The following is a 25,345-nucleotide window of genomic DNA, read 5'->3' on the forward strand; positions in this document are numbered from 1 at the left end:
TTTCAAAGAAATTGTTGTTTTAAACAAAAGCAGTTTTTCATATCATGATTTCCTGCTCGTAATTAGATGCAGTTGGATTTGCATTAGCAAATAAAGGCATAACCAAAGATGTTTAGAATCAACACACAGCTCTCTAAAACTTGGCATGAATCTGTCAGATTAAGTGGTGTAGTATTTGAGTTACATGACTGATGTTAAAATGAAGCCACCATGTGCATCAATTCTCTGGATTGACCGGCTGTCAACTTTCTGAACTGGCTCACACCCAAAGCTCTACAGCTGCCCTACATTTCTATGTGCAACACCAATAATATATAATTTAAAATTCCTGGATGTGAGCCAAGTGTGATTTTCCATTCAAAGTCAAGGAAGAGCAGAAAGTCCCTTTTTTAACCTACCTTCTGTAACACCCTACTGTATACTAAAACACCTCAGATCAAACAGATCCTCAATTTCTGTTTCATAAGTAAACACAAATCAGTTCAGTTTCAAATGAATTTATGCCCTTCTTCAAGCTAAAAAAAATCTGCAAATGCAGAACTAAAACGTCAACCTCCACAGTTAGTCATGCCAGTGGAACAAGTTAACAACATAACAGGGTTTAATCGAGTACAGACTGCTGAAAAAGAGCCAGACACATGGCTGGCGATGGCAACTTCAGATGGGCTCCAAATGAAGCTATGAGGCAGAGCTATTGTGGCTGTTTGTGAGTACTTGCAAGCATGCTCAGTGACCTGAAACACGACTATGTGAGTGCACCATTTCAAGAGTAAACCCTCGGAATGATTTTCCACAATCCCATGGGAGCCAGGTTTGGCAGACTAGAATGCGTCCCTGAACCACATCTCTGAAATCTTTAGCATTAAATAATAATTGTAATTCAACTAACAACTATTTGTGTGATGGGCTCATTGCTGGTCTATAACAACCCGCATGAGCAATAATAAAAAAAAAAAGAATTTCTGTTAAGCCACTATAAAATCTCACATATGCTAAAAAATAAACATATAAAGATATAATACCATTCAATGTCTTTGATATTCGCAATCAACAACTTACTAAAATGCAACTACCACAACAGATTTAAGCAAGCATCACATGAAAACCAAACTACTATTCCTTGCAACAAACAATTTTAACTGCAGCAACCATAAGGCAACAAAGGTGCTTTAAATAAATTTCATCCTCCATTAACTGCATCCTACGTTACATTTAGTCTATATTTAGTGATAGAGCAAAGGAAGGATTATAGTCATACTCATAAGACTGCGATGTTTCCCTTTAGTTCTCTTAAAACTACTGATAATTGAAGATCTGTCAATGTTTTGTGATCACAAGTTAGTTTAAATATCATCTAGGCAGAGATGGCAAAATACACAAATTCTTTACTCAAATAGAAGTACAGAAACTCACTTCAAGTAATCACTTCAATTATATACTCAAGTTAAAGTAAAGCAAGGCCTTAAACATGTACTCAAGTAAAAAGTATCCTTTACTACTACCTGTTGTAGTTTCACAAATTCAAAATAAAGCATTCATAAAGTATTTAACTGTTTTAGTTTTAGTTGTACATTGTAATGTTGACAAAAATAACATACATGACTGTTAGACATTGTGGAGTCATTACAAAGTTTAACTTTAATAGAGTGGAAGTTTAACCTTAATAGAGTAAACTAATAGAGAGATATATATTTTTAATTTGCTTGTTTGCTTTGTTTTAAGGCCTGTGACTGTAAGATTGTGAATTGAAACCATTTTGTGTACGATGAAGACAATAATGCTACAGCAAAATATTCTTATTTTTGTTTTGACGAATATTGTGCATCCCTAATCTTATTACTCGGTGTAGACAACAGGGTAGCACCAGTCCTGTTTACTTCGACGATTCCTTTTGTCTCATCCACGTTAGCCATCTTTGTCTTTCTCATAGTAAGCTTCATAGACTAGCCTACATATGGTGTGTGATCAACATGAGTTTAGAAGCAATGCATTTGCACGCAGATGTGCAATAAAAAAAAAAAATGATAATCAAATAGTTGTTTAAACTCGCTTCATTCGCACGTCAAATCCGCTTAATTCGCGCGTCAAATTCACTTCAGAACAGACGCGGATTCACGTGATGGGCAGGGCTTCTGTCTGCCCGGTGACTCTAGCTTCATAGCTAAATGGCTAACATGGATTTTATTGAGAAAATAACTTTGTGTGCTTTATGAAAGCTGAAAAACAGCATCAATACTTTTAGGGCCGTGTCTGAATCCACTAGATTCTTTCGGAGGTGCATCCAGCTCTGCAAGCTCATAAACTTCTCCAGAAACTTAACCTACATGAATGTGGCTTTCAGCGGTGCTTCTGACTGAGCCCAGCCCAGTTTGATGAACTTTTTGTCGGTGTCGGCTGGAGGATTTCCCCCGGGACACCAAGGACAGGTGTACGTCACAATCACACCCTCACAAGAGCAAGCTCCTGATTGGTTAACGCAGCGCGAATGTCTGCTGAAGTTCAAACTTTCGAACTTGAGCAAAATCGCAGAAAGCGCATCAAACGCTCAATTCGTGCATATCGCTCCATTCGCGCAATTTGCGTCAATAGCGTTTATCGCGCAGCAGGATGTCTATTCGCGCGTTTGCATTGACTAAACATGTAAATCACTCACGCTTGACGCACGTTACACGTCTGGTGTGAACACAGCATCACACTTGCACACCGCCCCAGTACATGCTAAAGGTCCAAACTATTTCTTTTCATTTCAAAATTGTATGTACATAACTTTATACATTATGGTACATTTTTGAGTTGTAATTAAAAAGTTGTAATAAGCACAAGGACTTTGTGCAGGCACAAGTGAACATTTCAGGAACATTTCATGCATGCCCCCATGACAAACGAGATATTGGATGCGAGGAACTGCTGAAAGAGTCTAGTTTTAGGCCCCATTTACACTAGTGCATTTTAGTTTTAAAACGGCATTTTAGAATGAAAACGATCCATGTCCACACTAGCGTTTCACCCAACGTTTCTAAACAGCTCTCCGTCCACACCAAAACACTGAAAATGCACATCATGTGACCACACACACAAACACTCTGGCATGCGCTGCAGCATATCTACCCAGATGAGAGCTGTGCTCAGACTGCTCATCAAGCATCTCCCGCTGGATCAAATCTCACTATATTTGTTAAACATTTTAGTTCATTCATCTTGTTTTCTTTATCTAACGACATATTCCCCGACTTTGGTCTTTTGAATCTATTACTTGCTCTCAGGTAAATAATTAATGTAATTACGTAACGTTACATTCTGTATATTGACTGTTTGCTTGCTTTTATTTCCTATAAATGTATAAACTTATTGTACATTATACTTTTAAAATGGCCATTATTGATCATTAAAACTGATATTTAGCAAAGAGAGGGTGTGTTTCACATTTTCACTGAAAATGAAAGGAGGCAGTTATGTTATAGGCTCCGTTTTGTTATAAATATCCATAAAGTAAAGATGACGCTCATATATGCAGCACGAAGCTTAACATTTCTGCTGTCTGTTAAGTTGTTAATATCAAAATGAAAATAGGCAGTTCCTTAAATCATGTTTTCATTGAGAAAGTAAAACAACGTAGCCAGGATGATGCGAATGAGGTTATAAAGTGCACTGTTCCCTTTGAAGATTTACTGGACATGTCCTCGTGAGTTTGTTTTCCATATCAAACTTGTGAAGTCTGAACTTACAAGGAGAGGATGCGAGACTGAACTGTGTGTAACTTAGGGCTGTGCAATTAATCGAAAATCCGATTTCAATTTTGGCTTTTAATGATTATGAAAAACCATTAATCGAGATAAACGATTATTCCATCACATACCGCCCCCTTTCCAGTTGTACATGTGTGAAAACTCTTTGCCTCTGCAAAGCTCAGATCCACGTGAAAATGACTAAAAGCATGTGCTGTAATGTAACTTGCAGCACAGGATGCGCATCATTCATATTTTTAAAAGCGCAAAAGAGCACATGCTGTTGTGTGTGTGTTTGCGCCGCGCTTAGCCTCGGACAGGTAGCGTGTGTGTGTGTTTGCGCGCGCACCGTGCTTAGCCTCGGACAGCAGAGCCCATACACGCATCTAACGTGATCTTAATGTGAGCACTTTAATGGTCAAATACATGCACATTTGTGTCAGAGCGCGGTGTTTAGTGATTATTCATATTAACCCTCATTTGTGTAATAAACAAACAAGTTGAGAATCAAAAGACACGAGAAAGAAAAACCATATCAGAGCTGCACTACTCAAAGTGACAGCGTGCGGTATTCCTGCTGCTGCCTACTGTTTTTATTATTAATCAATAATAAAATCAAAAATACAGTGAAGATGCTTAAAGCACAGTTTAAACATAACAGATTTAATAACTCATTTCTAATAACTGATTTCTTTTATCTTTGCTATGATGACAGTACATTATATTTTACTAGATGTTTTTCAAGATATTCAGCCTACAGTGACATTCAAAGGCTTAATAAGGGTATATAGACAAGTCATTGTATAACAGTAGTTTCTTCTGCAGACAATCAAACATATATATTGCTTAAAGGGGCTAATAATATCGAGCTATTAAAACAGGTTTCAAAATATTCAAACCTGCTTTTATTCTTGCTGAAACAAAAAAAAATGAGCCTTTCTCCAGAAGAAAAAAAATATTATAGGAAATATTGTAAAAAAAAAAAAAAACCTCTGTTAAACATCAATTGGGAAATATTTATATATAAAAATAAATTCACAGAAGGACGAATAATTTTGACTTCAACTGATAATTGTTTTGAATAATCGTGTTTACAATTATGACCAAAATAATCATGATTATGATTTTTCCCAAAATCGAGCAGCCCTAGTGTAACGTTAGGCTACTTAATATTGAGGAAAAGCCCCAATCACATAGGCGAATGTCTGCAGCCCCGCCTCCATTTCAGATGTCTCCATTTTCCCCAAACCACACTGAGACAGAGAAGCAGCATTTTAGAATGAAAACGGCCTCTTCAGCTTTTACAAAGCGCTTTGTTTTCAGCGCTCGAAAACTCTGGCCTAGTGTGGATGGATGTCGTAACCGTAGCAAAACTTATGCGTTTTAAAACGTAAACGCATTAGTGTAAACGAGGCCTTAATGGAATGTTTGATACCGCACGGTGAATGGGAGAAAAAAAACCTCTGCATTTCTCGATAACTTATGCCGAGTTCAGACTGCATGATTTTCAAAGTAGTCGTGTCACAGATGATTTCACACTGCATGACTTTCTGGGCTAGCGTTTCGTCGCTGCTTGGTTTACACTGCAAGATGGATCGGCGACATGGACTTTCACATTGCATGACTTTACTATAGGAAGAATCGCCGACAACTTCGTCCAAACTACGTCTTACAGCCAAAAACATGTAGTATATCTTTTGTTATTAACTACATAATGAGAAAGAAGCCTTTAATGGGGTAGAAAATGTACATATTTGCTCACCTGGGTTTAAAGGGAATTAGCAATTTCTCCTCAACGTTGATAATAACCTAATTTCTTTCTTTATAACACGTCAAAAAGACACGGTTGCTCCTGAGTCCTGTCAAACCTCCACTAGTTTTTCCTCCATTTTGTGGGTCCAAATAAACCTAAAAAGAGCGCTTTTAACTTCTCCCCCAGCCTCCCGCTGGCCTGCAGCAGGTATACACACAGGCACACAGAAGTGAATGCTGTTCTCTCATTGGCTGTAGGCAATCGCTGATGTTATTTTCAGTCAAAACTCATTTCACACGGCATGATTTGAATCGCTGACAGCTCCAGATATTTAGCATGCCAAATATCTCGCAGGCATCGGCGACTCATCGGTGATTCTCTCAGATCGCTTCTTTAATAGTTCATACTGTGTGGTTGTCACTCCGGTGCACGAGCACCGATTTGCCTGTGATTTCAGGCATTTGTCGGCGATTTCTTAAAACCTGTCGGCGAGCCAAAATCGGGGCTACAATCACGCAGTCTGAACTAGGCATAAAATGCACTCTGTAGGTATCGTCAGAAAGCCGTGTGTGTATAGATTATCCTGTCACAAAATGCAGTGAAAATTCTACACGAAGGTAATAGTTTAAGGTGTTTACACGTTTACACTTGGAGATCAGCATTTACAGCAGATATTTCAGTTCATAATATTGTAGTGACTTTAATGTACTGTAAATGTATTAACTAAAACATTTTGACTAAGGTATGTCTTTAAAAACTGAAAGAGTGCTGCTGAAGATAAACTAACTTTGCCATCGGAATTAACAAACAAAGACCACTGATCGGCACTGGAGCCGTGTCTTTTTTAAAAAGAGACGAGCGGCAAATCTAGATTTCATTAAGCAATTTCCAGATGCGAAAAGCTTGAGTAAAAAAATGTTCCTTACAAACATATTTGTCACGTGCACTGTAGTCCACACACGAGTCCAGCTGTGCTCTCATAGCGGGAAATGAAAACAAAACCTTAGTTGCAGCACATTTATAAACAAAACACTGACGACCCATGTTTCCAAAAAAATTATTGTTCTACCACTTGTTTTGGCAACACAACGTGGAGTCTGTCTGCCGTCTTAACACCGTAACAGGTAAAAAAAAAAAAGTCTTTAAAGCTATCATGCATATTAATGAAATTGCACCCCACTCACGATAGAGCGCGCAAATTGGTTCAAACCTTTGGTTCAAAGTTTTCATTGGTTCAAAGTCTTTCTCATGAATTAATTATGCACACTAGGGCTGCAACAATGAATTGATTAAATCGATTACTAAAAGTTGCAACTAATTTAATTATCGATTCGTTGTGTCGCGCGACACGGAGACAGACGCATGATTTAAAAAAAAAAAAAAAAAAAAAAAAAGAACACTTTAGCTTAGTGCGGAGCGGACTGAACAAGGCCTCTCTCTGTCTCTCGCGCACTGATACAGAGTTCAGTGCCTCAAGAAGACAGGGATGATGCGGATGAATCACTACAGAATCCTACTTTTGTTACGTTTTGAAGTGAGAACCATAAAGTCCCTGGTGCTGGTGTTTGTGTCTGGCACTGAGCCAGAGAAAGGCGGCGGGGTTAAGTTATTGATAGACAGCAATAACTCAAAAACCTCTTACCCTAAAAAGATCTAAACTGTGTTTTCAACAAAAAGACAAAGCAGGTTAGGTTTCACAGCTGTCTTTTTTATTTTTTCGCTCGATATTACGAGCACTGCTCCGTTTAAGCAGTTGCAATATGCGCTGAGCCAGAGAGAGCTTGCGCTGAGCTCAGCTCTCAGTAAGGGACCATCGGAAAAGTGCTTCTTTTTATTTTTTTCCATTTTATCTTTTCGAAAACAAAACCAACTTAACTCCGCTGAAAAACGTGTCATATTATCAAAATTATGCAGCGTTTTAATCGCCCAATACTTCACTTATGTTTTAGATATGTAAATACACACAAGTACTAGTAAAACAAGACATTTAGAGTTTGTAAAACACACAAGGAAGTCTAACAATCCATTTGAATATAAATTGTCCATGTGTTTTATTCATCAGATACACATTACAAATAGTGAAAGTAACTATAAAGGTAAATCTACGCTTCTCTTAGTTTACCACCAACTCACTAGCATGTATTTTGATAGTAACTTATGAATGTACCTGCTGAATCCTGCATGTTCTGCTTTTTATGAATGAGCTAGTGGCCGCAAGTAAACATGGAGACGTCCATCTCGCGTCATAGATCACGATCACTTACACATTTATATGAATTGGAATATCAGGTAGTTGATGACAGATTATATCTTATTAAGATAATTTTTCTTACCCCATTGGCAAATAATTTTGCTTGTTTTAAGATAACAATCACTTAATTTTGAAGTTAAGTGATTTCTTAAGCTATTTCATGAGTCAAGTATGTATCTTCATTAAAAACATTTAGATATTTGGATTGAAAACATTACAAAACTAGTTAGTTTTTTATTTTATTATTATTATTATTATTATTATTATTATTATTATTATAACAGTTCAGGGATGAGCCTTTTTGAATAAAGGGTTGAATATAAATGCTTTTCTTTTTTTATCTGATTAATCAATTAATCAAAAAAATAAATAAATAAATCGACAGATTAATCGATTATTAAAATAATAGTTAGTTGCAGCCCTAATGCACACTCAGAGACGTTGCAATGTACTCACTGGTACAGACATCCACTCTCCACACTAGATTACGCGCAACGATTTTATCGCCGTGATGCAGCTTCAAATTTTGTTTCAAACCGGAAGAACGAATTTGCTCAAAATAACTTTTTTTGTGAAATATGTGTCTTAATAGTGTTTTAGCAGCATGGGACACATATATGACTGTCAACATCTCAAAAAATATGCTTTGTTGTTTTGTGACTCATGTTTTAAAGACTGTTAGACCCAGCTCTCTTAAAAAGTCAACAACTCTCTTCAGCCTTTACATCTGTTCATCATGGTTTGCAAAGCACCTTTCCAGATAAGAGTGCTCTACTTGTAGGCGTTCAGTGGGTAGACTTAAACAAGAGGTGTGTTGAGCAAAGAAAGTGCATGACATACAGTACTTGTCATTTCCACAAGGTTACTGCCACAGAAATGTATTTGTGAACTACTTGTTTAATAACAACAGATAAGAATGATTTATAGAAAAATCATACTGAATCTTGGGACTGTTAAAGTTGCAAGTTAAAGAAGATAGTCACCGACATTACGCTGATTAAATGCATTACCGCAAACCTAATATGACCGTTTTTTTTTCCCCACTGTTAGCCATGAGCAGTTTTCATAGACCATAAATCCAGTTCACTGAGAGTGTAGGTTCTTTTGGCAGCAATATTTATTTTAAATATTTAATTTAACAATAACAAATATGATTTTACTTTTTCTGTGTGAATACAATTTTTTCTCTCCAGCTAATCATTTAACCCATCACTACCTACAATTATTTTCCAATGCTCACAACTCAAGGCTATTGAGTTGCAAGGCTATTATTATGGCGTTGCCATGATTTTTTGATGCATAATACAATTTTGTCTGCATTATTGTTAATTGATGGTCACCAACAATTACTTGTAAAAATGAAAAATAAATAATAAACATTAAAAAAAACCTATAAAACATTACCAATACTAACTTAAATAAATGTAACAATAAAACTTTTTTTCGTATGGTTTTTATAACCTTAACTAATACTATTTTTGTTATTTAAAAGCACTTAATTTTACTTGAACTTTTGACAAATGCATCAAAAAGTAACAAGTGAATGAAAGTGATGAGAACAGTATAATTGTTAGACTATGTATACACATACATCACTTTTTTTCCCACTACATGGTGGAAAAGTATGCTATTGAGTGTAGCCTACATCCTCAGTGGACATCAAGGTTGGATCCCATGCATTTTGAGTATTTGTTAACTCTTCCTATAATTCTGTTTACAGACCGACGTCCGAAAAGTCCCAATGATATTCTGGTCCCTTCATAGAAACTTTATGGTATTTAAATCACACATAATTAACTCCTAAAGGTAGCAGCATCTAGTGTATTGCTCTTAAAGGTTCAGGACACCCTGGATAACTTTTTTTTATATATTAACAGATTTGTGTGTGTTGAGCATCAGTTAAGACAATGTTAGCACCTGTCAGCTTTAATTGTGGGGAAAACTGGATAATTTTGAGCTTTTGTCAGCTAATTTCAGCTTCCGGGTTTAAAATGATTTTTGGGGAGGGATCAAAATCAGCGACGTAGCGAAGTACCGCAAGTGCAATGATGACGCGTCAGGTTTCTCATTATTATTCAAAGCGGAGTTTTCTTATCCTATGAGAAGAGCCGGCTGCTTAATTATTCATGAGAGCATGACAGCACGTGCTTTCTGAAGGCAAGGCAGACGCAGACCTGCCAGACAGTGCCAAGCTCAAGCTGTGAGACACGGACCCGTGGCACGCAGTAGCCGTTTATGAAGGCTCGTATGTGTTCGTTTCCATGATCCACGGGGTTTGTTGCATGTTTTTCCCGGCGATCCTATCAGGGCCAATCATACAGCAAAGCTGTGTGTGTGTGATGCAAGCATTTTTGTCGGGAGAGCAGCACGAGAATTGGAGAATAGCGGATGTTGTCTTGTATCAGGAGTTTATTCACATTCAGACACATCGCCGTGCTGCTGTGTATGCCTAAATCCTCCGATTACCAGCAGGACTAATGGTTAAAATAGACAGGTCAGGAGACCTGCTCCACTGAGTCTGCATTTAGATGAGACCCGGGGATTGAGGGAGAAGTCCTCATTTATAGTGTTTATATAAACACGATTATCTTTATAATGATATAAATTGTGGTTGTCTGTACATGAAATTACGAATAACAAATGTAGCAGGGCATTAAATTACTGTTTATTTCTTTGCATTTTAACTTTGTAAACTATAAACTCATGCGTCTCATCACGGTTTGTCTCAATTTGTGAGTTAACTGACATGAACAGTTGTTCGCTCCCCTTCTCCCCTGCTGGCCACGCCCACTCCTGCCCGATGCTCGCGGAGCTCAGAGGCCATTAATCATGCATCTTTTGAAAAAATTCTAAAGTAGACTTTAACCGAAAGTGGGGGGTGACATGGCCCTTTAATGTTTATCCATGTATCTTAATGTGAAACTTACCAAGCTGGGCGCGCGTCTGAATGATCTGATGGACACAGACACTGAGGGCGTACTCACACAAGGTACAGTTGCCTTGAACTGTGCCGAAAACGATTATCCCCCCTCCTCTCCCATGACAGCCTGCACTTACACAGCATTTCGCCTCCAAACCGGAGCATGCTTGGGTCATCAATGATGCGACTGTTCAGTTAAACAGGAAGAGAAGTGCTCTCGCTCAACACAGTGGAGTTTGCTTTAATTATATTGTTTTAGTCGTTTAGGATGCATTGACATGCAGTCAAATATTTTGTCGAAAAACTTTTGATGCTCATAATAAATTACCATAAATGCCATTGTGCTAAATGTATTAGGAGGTTTGCTGAAGGTAAACTCACACTACAAGCAAACCGTGCCAAAGCCCAACCAAATCATGCTCGGGGCCACTGAACCACGTGTCTGGGCCTGATTCGGAGCACTCACACTTGTCAAATGAACCGAAAAATGAGCCCATGCATGGTTCGGATAGCATAGTATGAGTGCATCCCAAGTCCACGCCATTTATCAGCCATCCTCTGCAGATACAGCACAGATAACCTCTCAACAAAATCCATGTCAGCCTATATTTACAATGAACTGAAGCAATTTTGTCTGTTGTGAAGTTAATTTCGCATGCAGATGAATGAGTAAACTTAAAATATTAGTGTGTCATAGTAAGTGAATAGAGATTTACAGACTGAGAGAGGATGAATAATACTTCGTCACTAGCTGTCAAGATATAGCAGACCTAAAACCCACACATTTCAGGACACACAATTCCTGCCACACAACCTAGGCAGGGGCTGTTTCTCAATTCCAAGAACGCAGAGAACGGACTTGCATTCTTGTGGAGACCGGTCTTGCCAGGTGTCCTCGGAAGAACGAACTCAGGAGACCGCGAGGGCAGAGAATGCGTCCTTTGAGAAATGGGGTGCTGCGTTCTTCCTGATGGTCATGTGACCTTCACGCGTTTTAAATGGAAATTATTTAAACATTACAGCACTCATACAACAATTTATTGTTTCCCCCCTCTTCAAAATATATACATAATATATATACATAATATATATATATATATATAAAATATATACTTTGCATAAAAACATTATAAATATACTCTGCACAGTATAAATAAAACAAATATTAATACGAATTTCATCAAACAAACACCCTTAATGTGTTTATTCCTTTATTAAGATATTCATGTAATGTTTACTTTCACCGTTTCATTTAGGGAAACTCCTGAGGTATATAAGTGATATCTCCGAACTTTAATAATAAATATAAATAAAATACTGCGCTTCCCACCTCCAGTTGCAATGACTTCTGGGACTTCCAGAGCGAGTTCGGTGCTCAAGTCCGCATCAGTGCGTTCTCGATATCAAGATCACATCCGGGAAATTTCACACGTCCTCCGTACTTGCAGCCGTGAGTATTGGAACTGAACTTAGGCAGCTGAGGATGACGTTGCACGAGAACACGAGAATGCAAGACCGCTAAAGAACGCATATTGAGAAACAGCCAGGGACTAACAGTATGGTCAATGATGGATCAGTTGTCTTCTTTTTTTTTGTTCAATGGCAACTAACTCATTAGGACCATTATCGCCACCTACTGGACCGGATGTAAATTCAAGAATGAGCCAAATATGTCAACATGATTTATTTGCCTATGTACAATATTTATTAACAAGGCATGATATATATATATATATATATATATATATATATATATATATATATATATATATATATATATTTTTTTTTTTTTTTTTTTAATTGATGTTTAATTTTATTTATATATTAGACCAATTATTACCCATAACATTTTTCAATGTGGGTTGTGATGAGGTATTTTGTTTGGTTGTTTAACCTATTGTGTTTTATTAATATGTACACTTACCCCAACATCAAAGTTGTGCTATTAATGTCGACACCTACCATAACCCTAAACTCACAGTAAAGTGTTGTGTTTTTGTTAACGTATACACTTATCCCAAACCTAACCCTTTTAATGGAAAAAACATTAACGTTGTACAGCGTCACAAAAACGACACTACACTTATATGCACATTGTCAGCAACTGCAGCTCTAACACTTCTAACATATAGCAGTGAAGCCATACTAATGGTGACGTTTGCCCTAAAGACACAGACAACTTCATGGGAGCAATGTGGAAAAGTGGCTTAAGTACGCTGGGGCTAGATCCAGCTCAAATTAGCAGACTTGATGCTCCTTTGTCTCTACCGCTTAATTTTAACACCTATAAGACGCCCAAGTGTGCGTACTGCTACATCCACCATGCATGCAAATACTGTGCTGCTGACTACGCTTCATCATTTAAGTTTCTGGTTTATGTTGCTTGGCAATTGTTCTAATCATGAAAAGTCTTATAAATCGAGACGCAAGTCCTTCCATTTACACACCAAGTTACTCCAGATACTTCAAACTTTACACATAGGTTAAAATATGTTTTCTTGTGCTTTGATTCGAAGTTAAGGCATTTCATCCGTACGCGATTTGCGTTTATGCGCCCGCATCCTTTGTGCAACAATACAGTTATTTGCCGGGAGAAAGTTCGCGTTGAAATAAAAAAGAATTCACACTCCCAGTCACATTGTTATAAGTAAATAAAATAATGTTAACCAAATGCATAACAAAACAAAAGTTTTCTGCACTGTGATTTCCCTCCATTGGCGAATTGGCAGCCCAAACATTCACCCGGAAAGAAGATTCAACTATTAAATGAATGAAATCAAAACTTGCCTCAGCCGTTGAATAAAATGTCCTTTTTAATCCACTTCCGAGGGCAAACCGATCTAGATCAATTGGGAGAGTGGTTCGGGTATCCCCTACTAGGCGCTTTTGTCTCTGTGCGTCCCGTGAGCAGTGTGGGGACGCGTCTACCGTACAGCGAGACTGACTACTGCTCCATGCACATGGGGAGTGGTGACTACAGTCCCACAGCGATAATCACCTTATCCCAGAAAAACGCCCATCGTGTCCAGTCCCTTCAAACTAACTGCCTCAACTCTGTGACCACAAATATAGTTGTAATAGTGCCATCGTGCGTTAATGTTTTAAATTGCATTACCCACATTGAATTAGGAGATTCTATTGAAATGCACTCTGTACAGGTATAAGTTCTGGTTAAATTCATTGGCCTTTTTTTGTTTTCTTATTTTAGAATGTCAAAGATTGATATACAATTCAAGTAAAATTTTTATGTAGGCTACCTATGTGACAAAAAGTATGTTGAAAAAAAAAACTGATATGCCTATTTGTCTAACCCTCAAAAACGCAAGCTTAAAATGTTTAATTTATACAAACATCTTAGTGTCTCTTTTTTCTACCATCCTAATAGTCAACAATAAATTGAATAATAACTTTTATATCTCTAAATCAGTGGTCACACAATTTCCTCTTGTAGTCATTCAAATAGGATACAAATAGTTTAAAAAGTAAACAAAAAATGCTTATAAAATTTACAGTAAAAATGAGCTAAGCAGAAATAGAATTGAGAAAATAATCAAGAAAACAATCTTTTGAAATTTAGTAAGTCAGAAACAGTTCTCATTAAACATGGAGACAGCAATATATATTTGCAGAAAAGATAGAGGACATATTTAAACTATTGTTGCCAAACCTGAATAAAAGGTTTCAAACTGTCAAAAGATTTTTAGGTTATTCACAACACAAAAGAAATTGATCAGATAAAAAAAGAAAGAATCTCTTGGTTCAGACACACCATATGTTATTATTTATTAAAATACTTTTTTGTCTGTGATCTAAATTGAATAAAATCTAAAGATAAAACCAAACAAACTAAATGATTGCATGAAAAAACATTAACCCTGAAAACGCAGCATGCAATTTTATTATTTCTGTGTTGATTACATTTGTAATACTACAAATACCTTTGTTAAACTGTTTTGAAAAAGAAAAACATATCTACATATATTTATTTATTGATAAAACATATTAGTTAAGGAGGGCGACGCGTTAGCGCAGCAGGTAGTGCTGTCACCTCACAGCAAGAAGGTCACTGGTTCGAGCCTCGGCACTCCTGTATGGAGTTTGCATGTTCTCCCCGCATTTGCAAGGGTTTCCTCAGGGTGCTCCAGTTTCCCCAAAGACATGTGGTATAGGTGAATTGGTTAGGCTAAATTGTCCGTAGAGAACGAGTGTGAATGAGTGTGTATGGATGTTTCCCAGAGATCAGTTGTAGCTGGAAGGGCATCCGCTGCATAAATCATGTGCTGGATAAGTTGGTGGTTCATTCCACTGTGGCAACCCCAGATTAATAAAGGGACTAAGCCAAAAAGAATGAATGACTTTTTTAGGAAGCCACAGTGGCATAGTGGTAGCACAATCACCTCACAGCAAGAAGATGGCTGGTTCGAGCCTTGGTTAGGTCAGTTGGCATTTCTGTGTGGAGTTTGCATGTTCTTCTCGTGCTCCGGTTTCCTCCACAGTCCAAAGACATGCGCTTTTGATGAATTGGGTAAGCTAAATTATTTGTAGTGTATGTGTGTGTGTGTGTGTGTGTGTTTCCCCAGTGATGGGCATTTGCTGCATAAAACATATGCTGGATAAGTTGGCAGTTCATTCCACTGTGGCGACCCCGGATTAATAAAGGGACTAAGCCGATAAGAAAATGAATGAATGAATTAATTAACTTTTTCTTTGCAGCGACGCAGTGGAGCAGTAAGTAGTGCTGTCGCCTCACAGCAAGAAGGTTGCTGGTTCGTGCCTCGGCTGGGTCAGTTGGCATTTCTGTGTGGAGTTTGCATGTTATCTCTGTGTTCGCGTGGGTTTCCTCCAGGTGCTCCGGTTTCCCCCACAGTTCAAAGACATGTGGTGCAGGTGAATTGGGTAGGCTAAATTGTCCGTAGTGTGTGAGTGTGATTGAGTGTGTATGGATGTTTCCCAGAGATGGGTTGTGGCTGGAATGGCATCCTCTACACAAAAACATGCTGGATAAGTTGGCGGTTCATTCCCTGTGGTGACCCCAGATTAATAAAGGGACTAAGCCAAAAAGAAAACAAATGAATGAATGCTTCACAAACAACACAAATAAAGCAGAACAGAAAAGGAATGAGTACATATAAAGACAATATAGTCTTAAAGTTATCCTGTTATTAAATGAATAAATAACCATCCTGTGGAATTTTAGACAACAGTTTAATATCAGTAAACATTAAAGCTCACATAGATATTAGCATACTCCACAGCAACAAGTATGTATACATTATCAGCCTTCTAATGTACGATTTGTAGGCTGATCCGAACCAGCCAGTTATAGAAGCGCAGAATTAACTTAAAAACAACTGTAGTACTGTGATTTGTGCCTGTGGTAGATTGATCATCTTCAGTTACAAGTGAAAAAGCCTAAATAAGAGCAAATATACAATAATTTTTTCAGAGCTTTTATGGCACTAACTCAGTTTTCTACATTTGGAACATCAACCTCTTAACAATTGTCCTACTGAGTACAATAATAAATGAAGTTTGTCTTACACTTGTTCTGAATCTTATAATGCCCAAGAGCAGGGTTCAGTGTTCTCTTTTGAATGCTTTACATAAATATTTAAAATACATTATCCCAGTTTTTGTAAATTAGAGCTTAGAATTAAATTAATTAGTGAGTGCGGAAACCTCTCAAATATGTTGACTGCTTTTTATCCCCAAAATAAACGCAAAAATATAGCCAACTATTTGTATGCACAGGTTATAGGTATCCATAGACAGGTATCTATGAATTAGTAAAACTAAAATAAATAAATAAATAAATAAATAAATAAATAAATAAATAAATAATTCATTCACTTTTTTCTTAAAATTCGCAATTCATTTGAACTTTTATTTTGGTACAAAATATGACGTACCACCAATATCCGTGCCTATGAGGGCGCTGTAGTGAGCTCCAATATCGGAAGCAACTTCTTGTTCTACTTTTACATAACGCTAGTTTAATCTCGTTCATGTAAGATTCGTAACTTGTGCAAATCATGGTGCAAGTATGTCAAAGTTGTCAACAAAAGAGCAGATTGAATGTAGAAAACTGATAGCCTTATTACCCCTGGACGACTTGTTCGCGTTGAAAGATACAGTAACAAACCGATTGATTGCTGTAGAGAGCTCCGAAGGTAGGACGATAGTGAGGCTAATATTATTCATTTTCCAAACTGATCTGTAAACACCGGGGGTTTGTGATTGTTAGAAACGGTATTTTAAGTTTGACTTCTGTATTATGTCAGGGTATAATAAAAGTTGTCATGAGATGTGTATTTGTCTATTTATTGATCAACAGAGGCCATTGAAGCTATAATAGCGTACTCACAAGATGCGGAGGAGCTCCTCAAGAGAAAGAAAATGCATCGTGATGTCATTTTTAAGTATCTTGCCAATGAAGGAGTTGTCATGGCCCCTAATACAGAGAAACATCAGTTGATCAGGAAGACCATTGAGTTTTGGTCTTCTGGTGAGGTAGGTATCATTTTAATATCTATTTCTAAAGAACATCTTAAGATGATTTAACTGCCGTATGCAATTATTATTCTTTATGTGATTGTATTATTTGTTTATTTGATTTTACTATAGCTTAAGAATTTTATTCCACAAATATAAAATTGGTGCTGAATAGCTAGATATTTACATAGCCCAGTTACGGTTTTTAATGGAGCATTATTCAGTGTAGCAAGCAACTTATTTAACATTAAATAATGAAATTTATTTATTAAAATGTAACCAAATAACTAACATTTAATCAGTTTAATTAAAACTGTAAAAGTGTTTTCAGTCACTTTCATGATTTTTCAAAACCTACACATTAATAAAAGTGATTTATCGTTTTAGTAACTAACAGGCTTAAGACTCAGTCAGTCAATTAATCAATTAACCAATAAATAAATAAATAAAATATATATACATACATACATACAGGGATTGGAAACAATGAAACTGAAACGTCTGGTTTTAGACCACAATAATTCATTAGCATAGACTAGGGCCTTCTTTTGTGGCCTCTACAGCAACAATCCATCCTAGGAATGACACAAGTCCTGCACAGTAGCCAGAGGGATGTTGAGCCATCCTTCTTGCAGAATAGTGGCCAGGTCATTATGTGGGGGCGAAAAACGTTTCCAGACTCACTCTTTTAAAAACACCCCAAAGTGGCTCAATAATATTTATATCTGGTGACTGCAGGTAATGGGAGATGTTCAATCTCATGCCTTACTTGGTATATTGTTCCATTATTATTCCGATACATGACACTGCCTTATGAATACAATGTTTCAACCATTGGATGCACATGGTCCTCCAGAATGAAGAAAATAACTTTAAATGGACCATATTGCTTTGTGTTGCTGTCTGTACTGCAAATGAATTTTGTATGTACTTGGCGAGTTTGTCAAAGTAAAATTATTGTAGAAATAAACTAAATCTACAAGTGAAAACTTTGCAAAAATATACTTAATAAAAAATACTGTACTCCCATTCTTAATAACTTAAACATAATTATATTTAAACTCAGAAAGCAGTTCAGTATTGAAAGAGAAACATTTGAACTCATGAACAATAATGTAATAGTCTTAAATCACAACATGCAATGTTAATATTTTCAGTTAAAATGTAAAACGGAGCTACTAATACACAGCGTTACGGAAAGTTGACGTCATTGTAAAAAGGTCTTTTGTCCAGTGTTTCAGTTTCATTGTCCAACCCCATATATATATATATATATATATATATATATATATATATATATATATATATATATACACACACACACACGCACACACAAGCAAACACAAGCAAACACACACTGCTAAAACATAAAGGGAACACTAAAATAACCCATCCTAGATCTGAATAAATGGAATATACTTTGGAATATAATAAATACTTTGTTCTGTACATATTTGAATGTACTGACTACAGTTATCAACGGAAGTCAAATTTATTAACCCATGGGGGTCTGAATTTGGTGTCGCATTTAAAACTGAAGTGGAAAAACAGATTACAAGCTGATTCAATTTTAATGTTTTGTCCTACAAGTTAAACTAAGGCTTAGTAGTTTTAGTGGCCTCCATGTGCCTGTATGACCTCCCTTTTAGTGCCTGGGCATGCTACTGGTGAGGTAGGGGAATGGACTTCTGGGGGAACTCCTCCCAGACCTGGAATAAAACATCTTGCCAACTCTTGCCAAGTCTGTGGTGCGTTGTGGCGTTGGTGGATGAATCGAGACGTGATATCCCATATGTGCTCAATTGGTTTCAGATCTGGGGAATGGGTGTACCAGTCCATTGCTTTAATGTCTTCGTCTTGCAGGAACTGCTGACACACTTCAGCCACATGAGGTCTAGCATTGTCTTGCATTAGGAAGAACCCAAAGCCAACCGCACTGGGTTATGATCTCACAAGGGGTCTGTTCAGCCCTCCTAAGAAATGCTACCGTACACCGTTACTGACCCACTGCCAAATCAGTCAGTCTGGAGGACAGTGACGGCAGCAGAACATTCTTCCCAGCGTCTCAAGACTCACTCGCCAGTCACATGTGGTCAGTGTGAACCTGCTTTTATCTTTGAAGAGGACAGGGCGTAAGTGGCGAATTTGCCAATCTTGGTATTTTCTGACAAATGCCAAATGTCCTGCATAACTTTGGAGTGTAACCACAACCTGTGGACGTTGGGCCTTATATCAGCCTCACAAAGTCTGTTTATGACTGTTAAAGCAGACACATGCACATTTATGGCCTGCTGGAGGTCATTTTGCGGGACTCTGGCAGTGATCCTCTTTTTCCTCCTTGAACAAAGACATAGGTAGTAGTCTTGCTGCTGGGTTGTTGCTCTCCTATTGCCTCCTTTACATTCTACAGCGATTTTACAATGTAGATTTTGTCAAAGCAGCTTAACATAGAACAATACAGTAAATTAATACTGTGTCGATCCAGTTTTCAGAGTTTAAATTCAGTTTAGTTCAGTTCAGTGTGGGTTAAGTTCAAAGTGGGTTAAGAGTCTAAACACTGAAGAGCAAATCCATCGATGCGTATGAAACACTGCGTACGCGAAATCCCACGCATATTATTTTTGTACATCCGATTTAACGTGAAATTGAGTGCCCGTGCATGAGCGCAAAACCTTGTTTTAATCTTGTTTTTCCTTTTGACATAAGCTTATTTTGCTTACCCCATTGGCAAATTATTTAACTTGTTTTAAGGAAAAAGTCACTTAATTTTGGCATATTATATCTTAAAACAAGACAGTATGTTTTGCATGACTAGAAAATTCTGCTTAATTTAAGAGTTTTTAGATATTTGGACTAGAAACAAGACAAAAAATCTAAGTAAGAAATGCATTTTTTTTGCAGTGCAGCTCTTCAACTGGCCGAGTGTGAGAATGGGCATCATTGTATCTGCGCTCTTGGTCAGTTTTGTGGTTTGTTGAGGGGGGTTAACAGCCACGTCTTTAATGGATAACCGCAGTCTCCTGATAATAATTATGCTCAATAAAATGAAATAAAATAATAACTAATATAGTGGAATTATATTCTAAATACATCGCTCACCAAGAAGTATGAATCATGGGTTGACCAATGCCACCTTGCCACAATATTACATATTATTATACATTTGCAAATGCTTTTATATGTTCTAAATAAAATAATTGGTAAAATAAAATGTGTCAATTAACCCATTTTATCAATTTAAATTTTAAGTTTAAGTTTTTCATGTGTTGGTGCAGTACTTATGTATTGTGCAATTTAACATAATTGCCTCTAGGAGTCACCAATGAAAAAAAACAAAAACAAATGCACACAAGAAATACACGTACGCCAGACATAAAGTTGGCGTAGACCAACTCACATTCTCACGTTAATTTCATCGTTAGTAAAGCATGAAACCTGGCATATGCAAAATTTTTGTGCATATGCAGCGTTGATACATGAGGCCCCTGGTCACATGACTAAAGCAATTCAAAACATTAATCATTTAAGAAGCATTTCGATACCTTGCAAATCTGTGTTTGATTGACTGGGGTGGAAAAATACTCAATCTTTTGTAGCTTAGTGGACGGTGCTTGTGCACAGAGTAACTGTACAGCAAATGTCATGAGTTTGAAATTATGACTTGATGCATTTAATTAATGTAATTTGTTATGACCAAAACAAGACATATTAATTCACAAAGTGTTCGTTCGGATGTCAGACCAATGTTAAAACAAAACACTTTACAAAAACAAAACATTTAAAAACTAAAGTCCATAACTGCATCACTCTGAATTCAAACTTATTACGTCTGCATGCTAATCAGGAACTCTCACCACTTCACTAAATCACTTGAAACGCTAACGCTATGTACTCTACAATGTGGGGTATACTTTCTCAACTTGTTTAACTGTTTTACATTAAACAATGACCACTAGGCGTCACTGTAGGGGCTGGTTTTAAAGCTTCAACACATTTGTATCGACTGTTTCAGTGTTTCATGACCCCTAGCTCTGCCCACCACTAGTCTGAGGTCACCACCTGCAAAACAACTTTTTTATTGGGGGTGTCTTGCTAATTGCCTATAATTTAATGATGTTAATAATGTTGTCTATTCCATTTGCCCATCAGCATGTGAAATTGATTGTTGCATGTGAAATTCAGTGTTGCCTCCTAAGTGGGCTGTTTGATTTCACAGAAATGTGATTTGACTTGAAGATATATTGTGTTGTTTTAGTGTTCCCTTTATTTTTGACAATATATATATATATATATATATATATATATATATATATATATATATATATATATATATATAAACGTAAAAGCCATAAAAAGACCTACATATTAGAAAACTTAAAAAAAAAAAAAAAAAAACAGGCTGATAAATGGGTCTTAGATCATCAGATTTGTACATCATTTCAGAAGTTTTTACTGCTAAAATGGAGCAGGCCCATTAAACGCAGAAACCAGACAAAAACCCGACCAGAAGTAATTTATGTCTGCATAATCCTGTGACTAACCATTACAACTTTTTCTAAAAGTGAAAAAATATATAAAATAATCATAGTAAAGCTGCAATCTTCATTTCAATGATTGAAACTCCTTTGCAGTCTGATGGGAGAGCACATTTAAACACCAATCTAATTTGACCTTGTCTAACAGGCTGTTATTCACTAAAATAAAACTTTTTTAGCATATTATTCACTTTCTGAAGACAATAGGCTTGGGTAATGTTATTTCTTAAAAGCATGTTTTAATTGTCAAATGAATTTTAACATTTGGTAATCTGCATTTTATATACAGTTGAAGTAAATATTAGTAATCCTCCTGTGAAATTGTAATTCTTTTAAAAATATTTCTAGAGTGTTGCTTAACAGAGAGATTTCCAAATGTTTAAACATAATTGTTGTAATAACTAATTTCTAATTACTAATTTATTTTGTCTTTGCCATGGTAACATGGTAAGATATTTTTTACTTATTTGGCAAGATACTGGTATTCAGCTTAAAGTGCAATTTAAAGCTAGATTATTATGTCACCTAGGGAAGTTAGGTTAATTAGGCAAGTTATTGGATAACAGTGGTTTGTTCTGTAGACACTGTAGACCTTTAAATTGTTTTAATCATTCCAGCCAAACTAAAATAAGCTAAAATAACCTAAAGAAAAAAAGTCTTATAGGAAATACTGTGAAAACATATATGGTCTTTTAGGCTTCACATAGGAAATATCTATAATAGAATACAAATTTCACAGGAAGGCTAATAATTTTGACTTAAACTGTATGTAGGCTAGACACACATGCACAGACACACCTGTGTTGATTTTGATTTATAAAATGTACATTTTCTGTGTTATATTTTTGACATTGCATTTTTTTTAAACCAGATATCAAAGCCTGAGAGGAATACAAACAATTCCTATGAGGTTGGAGATGGTCTATCAGACCTTGCAGCATTGGGAAAACAGTTTTGCCAGTGGTTCTTCTGCCTTTTGAACTCTCAGAACCCCAGTCAAGGACATCCGGTGCAGGACTGGGGACCTCAACATTTCTGGGAGAATGTGAGCCTTCGGCTTCTCTTGTGCACCGGAGAGCAGCGTGTTGATGAGTTCAGTGGGGCAGAACTTGTCAGCAAGCGGCTTCAAGCTCTTGCAGAAGAAGAACGTCTATTATTCTGTCCAAACTTGGAAGGTCATGGGTTAAAGTGTATGTCCTCCCCTCATGGACTGGTATTAGTGGCCGTAGCAGGGACTATCCACCGTGACAATACCTGCCTTGGGATTTTTGAGCAAGTGTTTGGGCTCATTCGCTCACCAATGGACAATAATTTCTGGAAAATTAAGCTAGTAAAAATAAAAATTGAAGCACAAAGTGCTGTTGCAGACAGACAGTTACCAGTTGTCACATATGACATGAAAGAATTGCTGAGTCTTTGCAATTAAGAGTCAGAAATCTACAATTAGTCCATTATGTAAGATTTGATTTTCAGAAACAAGGATGATTTACTGTTCCATGAAAAGGGCTTTGTTGTGGGATATATAAATATATATATATATATATATATATATATATATATATATATATATATATATATATATATATATATATATATATATATATATATATATATATGTGTTTGTGTGTGTCTATAAAACGTTTATCTAGTTATAAATATAGTTAGGATTTTAAAATCTTACATTTTTAGTTGACCTAAAAGACAGCTTTCAATAAGTTTAACATCTAGCAAACTTCAGCTTAATTAATAAAAAGGTTTCTTTATTCTACAGAAATATTATAATAATTTTTTTATTTTTCTGGAAGTTGGCATTTTATTTTTGGCCAAACAAAATATTTTATGTTTATTTAGTAGAGGGGACTAAAAGAATTGAACTTTAATTATTTTAGATTGTATGTTAAAGATACAAGATTGCCATTTTATTTTATTCAGATTTAGCTTAATTATATTGAGATCCTTATTAGTTTTTTATTACATGTGGTTGATGTACCTCCCAATTATTTTAACAGTTTTAGAAACAAGTGGTGTTAAATTCTCATAATATAAGCCTCATGACCATCAGCTCTGTAGCTTTATTGTAGAAGGAGTGTTTTAGACTTTTCGCTTCTTATGGGAATAAGGTACCATTTTTGGTCTTTGAGAGTTTTTTGACTCATCAGGCCCTAATTGGGCAGTTGATGTAGCTGCACTTCTCTCTGGAGGAATATGTAAGCGAATATGAGCTGAGCTGGGAGGGGTGTTTGGTACCACAGCAATGTGTGGTTTCAGTGGGGAATGTTATATATGGGAAATTATTTTTGGCATTTGCTTCAAAGCTTGTCGCTTCGATAATATCTTTACTTGAGCTGTTTTTTAATGCCACAGAGTGCCATAGTGGTGGCAAAAGACGCCACCACAATCATTGATCTTTTTCCTGTTCACCTCCCCGAAAGAAAAATAACAAGCTCTCCGCCTTATGTCTTTATAGCCTCTTTCTTTTTTAATAAGTGGTTTGGCCGAACTCACAGTTATGACGTGCAGGTTCAGAAATACAGTTCACTGGCGTCTGCGGATCATTGTCTTCAATGGGGAAGTGTGTTTCTTATAAAGGACATGTTAACATCTTATTGGTAAATCTCTCAAATATGTTTTTTAATGGTAACCGATGAACTTTTTAATTGGGAAGTCAGTTGTTTCTTTTGATTGATACTTTTAAATTATTGCTTTTAAGCTTAAAAATTATTTTGTTTGTAGCATTTTTAGGCATAATCAGATTGGATGATTATCATTAAATTGGTTCTCTAGACATTTATCTTTTAGTCTGTTTCATAGTGTTGGCTTTTTTTCTGCTAAAATGTGACAAGTTAAAATATACAATGGAGCTTAAATGATAAGGTGAATATAAAACAAACAGTTAAACTTTTAACTTTTAAAACAATTAGCTCTGTTAATTTGACATTAAACACAATCTATATCAAATTGTTACAGCAGTTGGACTTTTTGCCACAAAAATCTATGAAATATCCACATGGGGGCACAGTTGCACCATCATTTGTGTCAAATTCAAGTGGCAAAGCAATTATTTAAAGAAATCAATTTGTTTTATTCAACCCCAATGTTTTATAGTGCTGTTCTTGTACCAAAGTGCAAAATTTAAAATTTATTGCTGATCATTTGCTGGTAAATTAATCACATCCTGACTGTATTGTGATTTCCTAAATGATTGCTTTTGAATGCTATGGAAAAGTATATTCAAAGGGACCGATATTTATTGATGTGGGTGACAGTGTCCTTAGTAAAATAAATACATAAATTGAATAAATATACTTCTTGAACAAAGTAGTCCATCTATTAATCCTTTGACAGCCCAGACAAATCAATTGCTTAATTAAATAAGTCTGAGAGACCTTCATTCATAAGAACTGCAAGGTAAACGGGGCAAGCTAAATTGCTTCAGTGTATTGTGTCGTGTTTATTCATGTGGGAAGGACAGAACCTAAAGACATGATCACCATTTATTTTCTGCCCTCTGCTCACTCTATAACATCTGAGCACACTTACATTATTCTGTGGAATGCTGCCCTCTGCAGCAACTGTGATCAAAACAAACTCCCTCCTATGAAGTACAGGCTGATTTATTAGAACGTGAATGAGTTTAATTTTTAATTTAGTTTTCTGAAGTTTAAAAAG

At 36.3% G+C, this 25,345-nt stretch overlaps 2 protein-coding genes across 13 annotated transcripts in view; one reads left to right on the plus strand and one right to left on the minus strand.

Moving 5' to 3' along the window:
- Positions 1–13,603, minus strand: part of myo1b (myosin IB) — a 118,261-nt gene extending 104,658 nt beyond the window's left edge. For all 12 annotated transcript variants that reach the window (XM_087267640.1, XM_087267636.1, XM_087267638.1 and 9 more), the window contains exon 1: positions 13,437–13,603. The gene's annotated coding sequence lies outside the window, so the exon portion shown is untranslated. The remainder of the gene's footprint in view (positions 1–13,436) is intronic.
- A 2,974-nt stretch (positions 13,604–16,577) lies between these two features.
- si:ch211-261p9.4 lies at positions 16,578–24,994 on the plus strand. Its single transcript, XM_087267672.1, has 3 exons — positions 16,578–16,819; positions 16,984–17,159; positions 22,548–24,994. Exons 1-3 carry the CDS (start codon positions 16,693–16,695, stop codon positions 23,100–23,102), a joined length of 858 nt encoding a protein of 285 aa, XP_087123798.1. The 5' UTR covers positions 16,578–16,692; the 3' UTR covers positions 23,103–24,994.
- The last annotated feature ends 351 nt before the right edge of the window (positions 24,995–25,345 follow it).

Source organism: Danio rerio, chromosome 9, assembly GCF_052040795.2.
Source record: "Danio rerio strain M-AB ecotype USA chromosome 9, GRCz13ab, whole genome shotgun sequence".
Classification (NCBI taxonomy): Eukaryota; Metazoa; Chordata; class Actinopteri; order Cypriniformes; family Danionidae; genus Danio; species Danio rerio.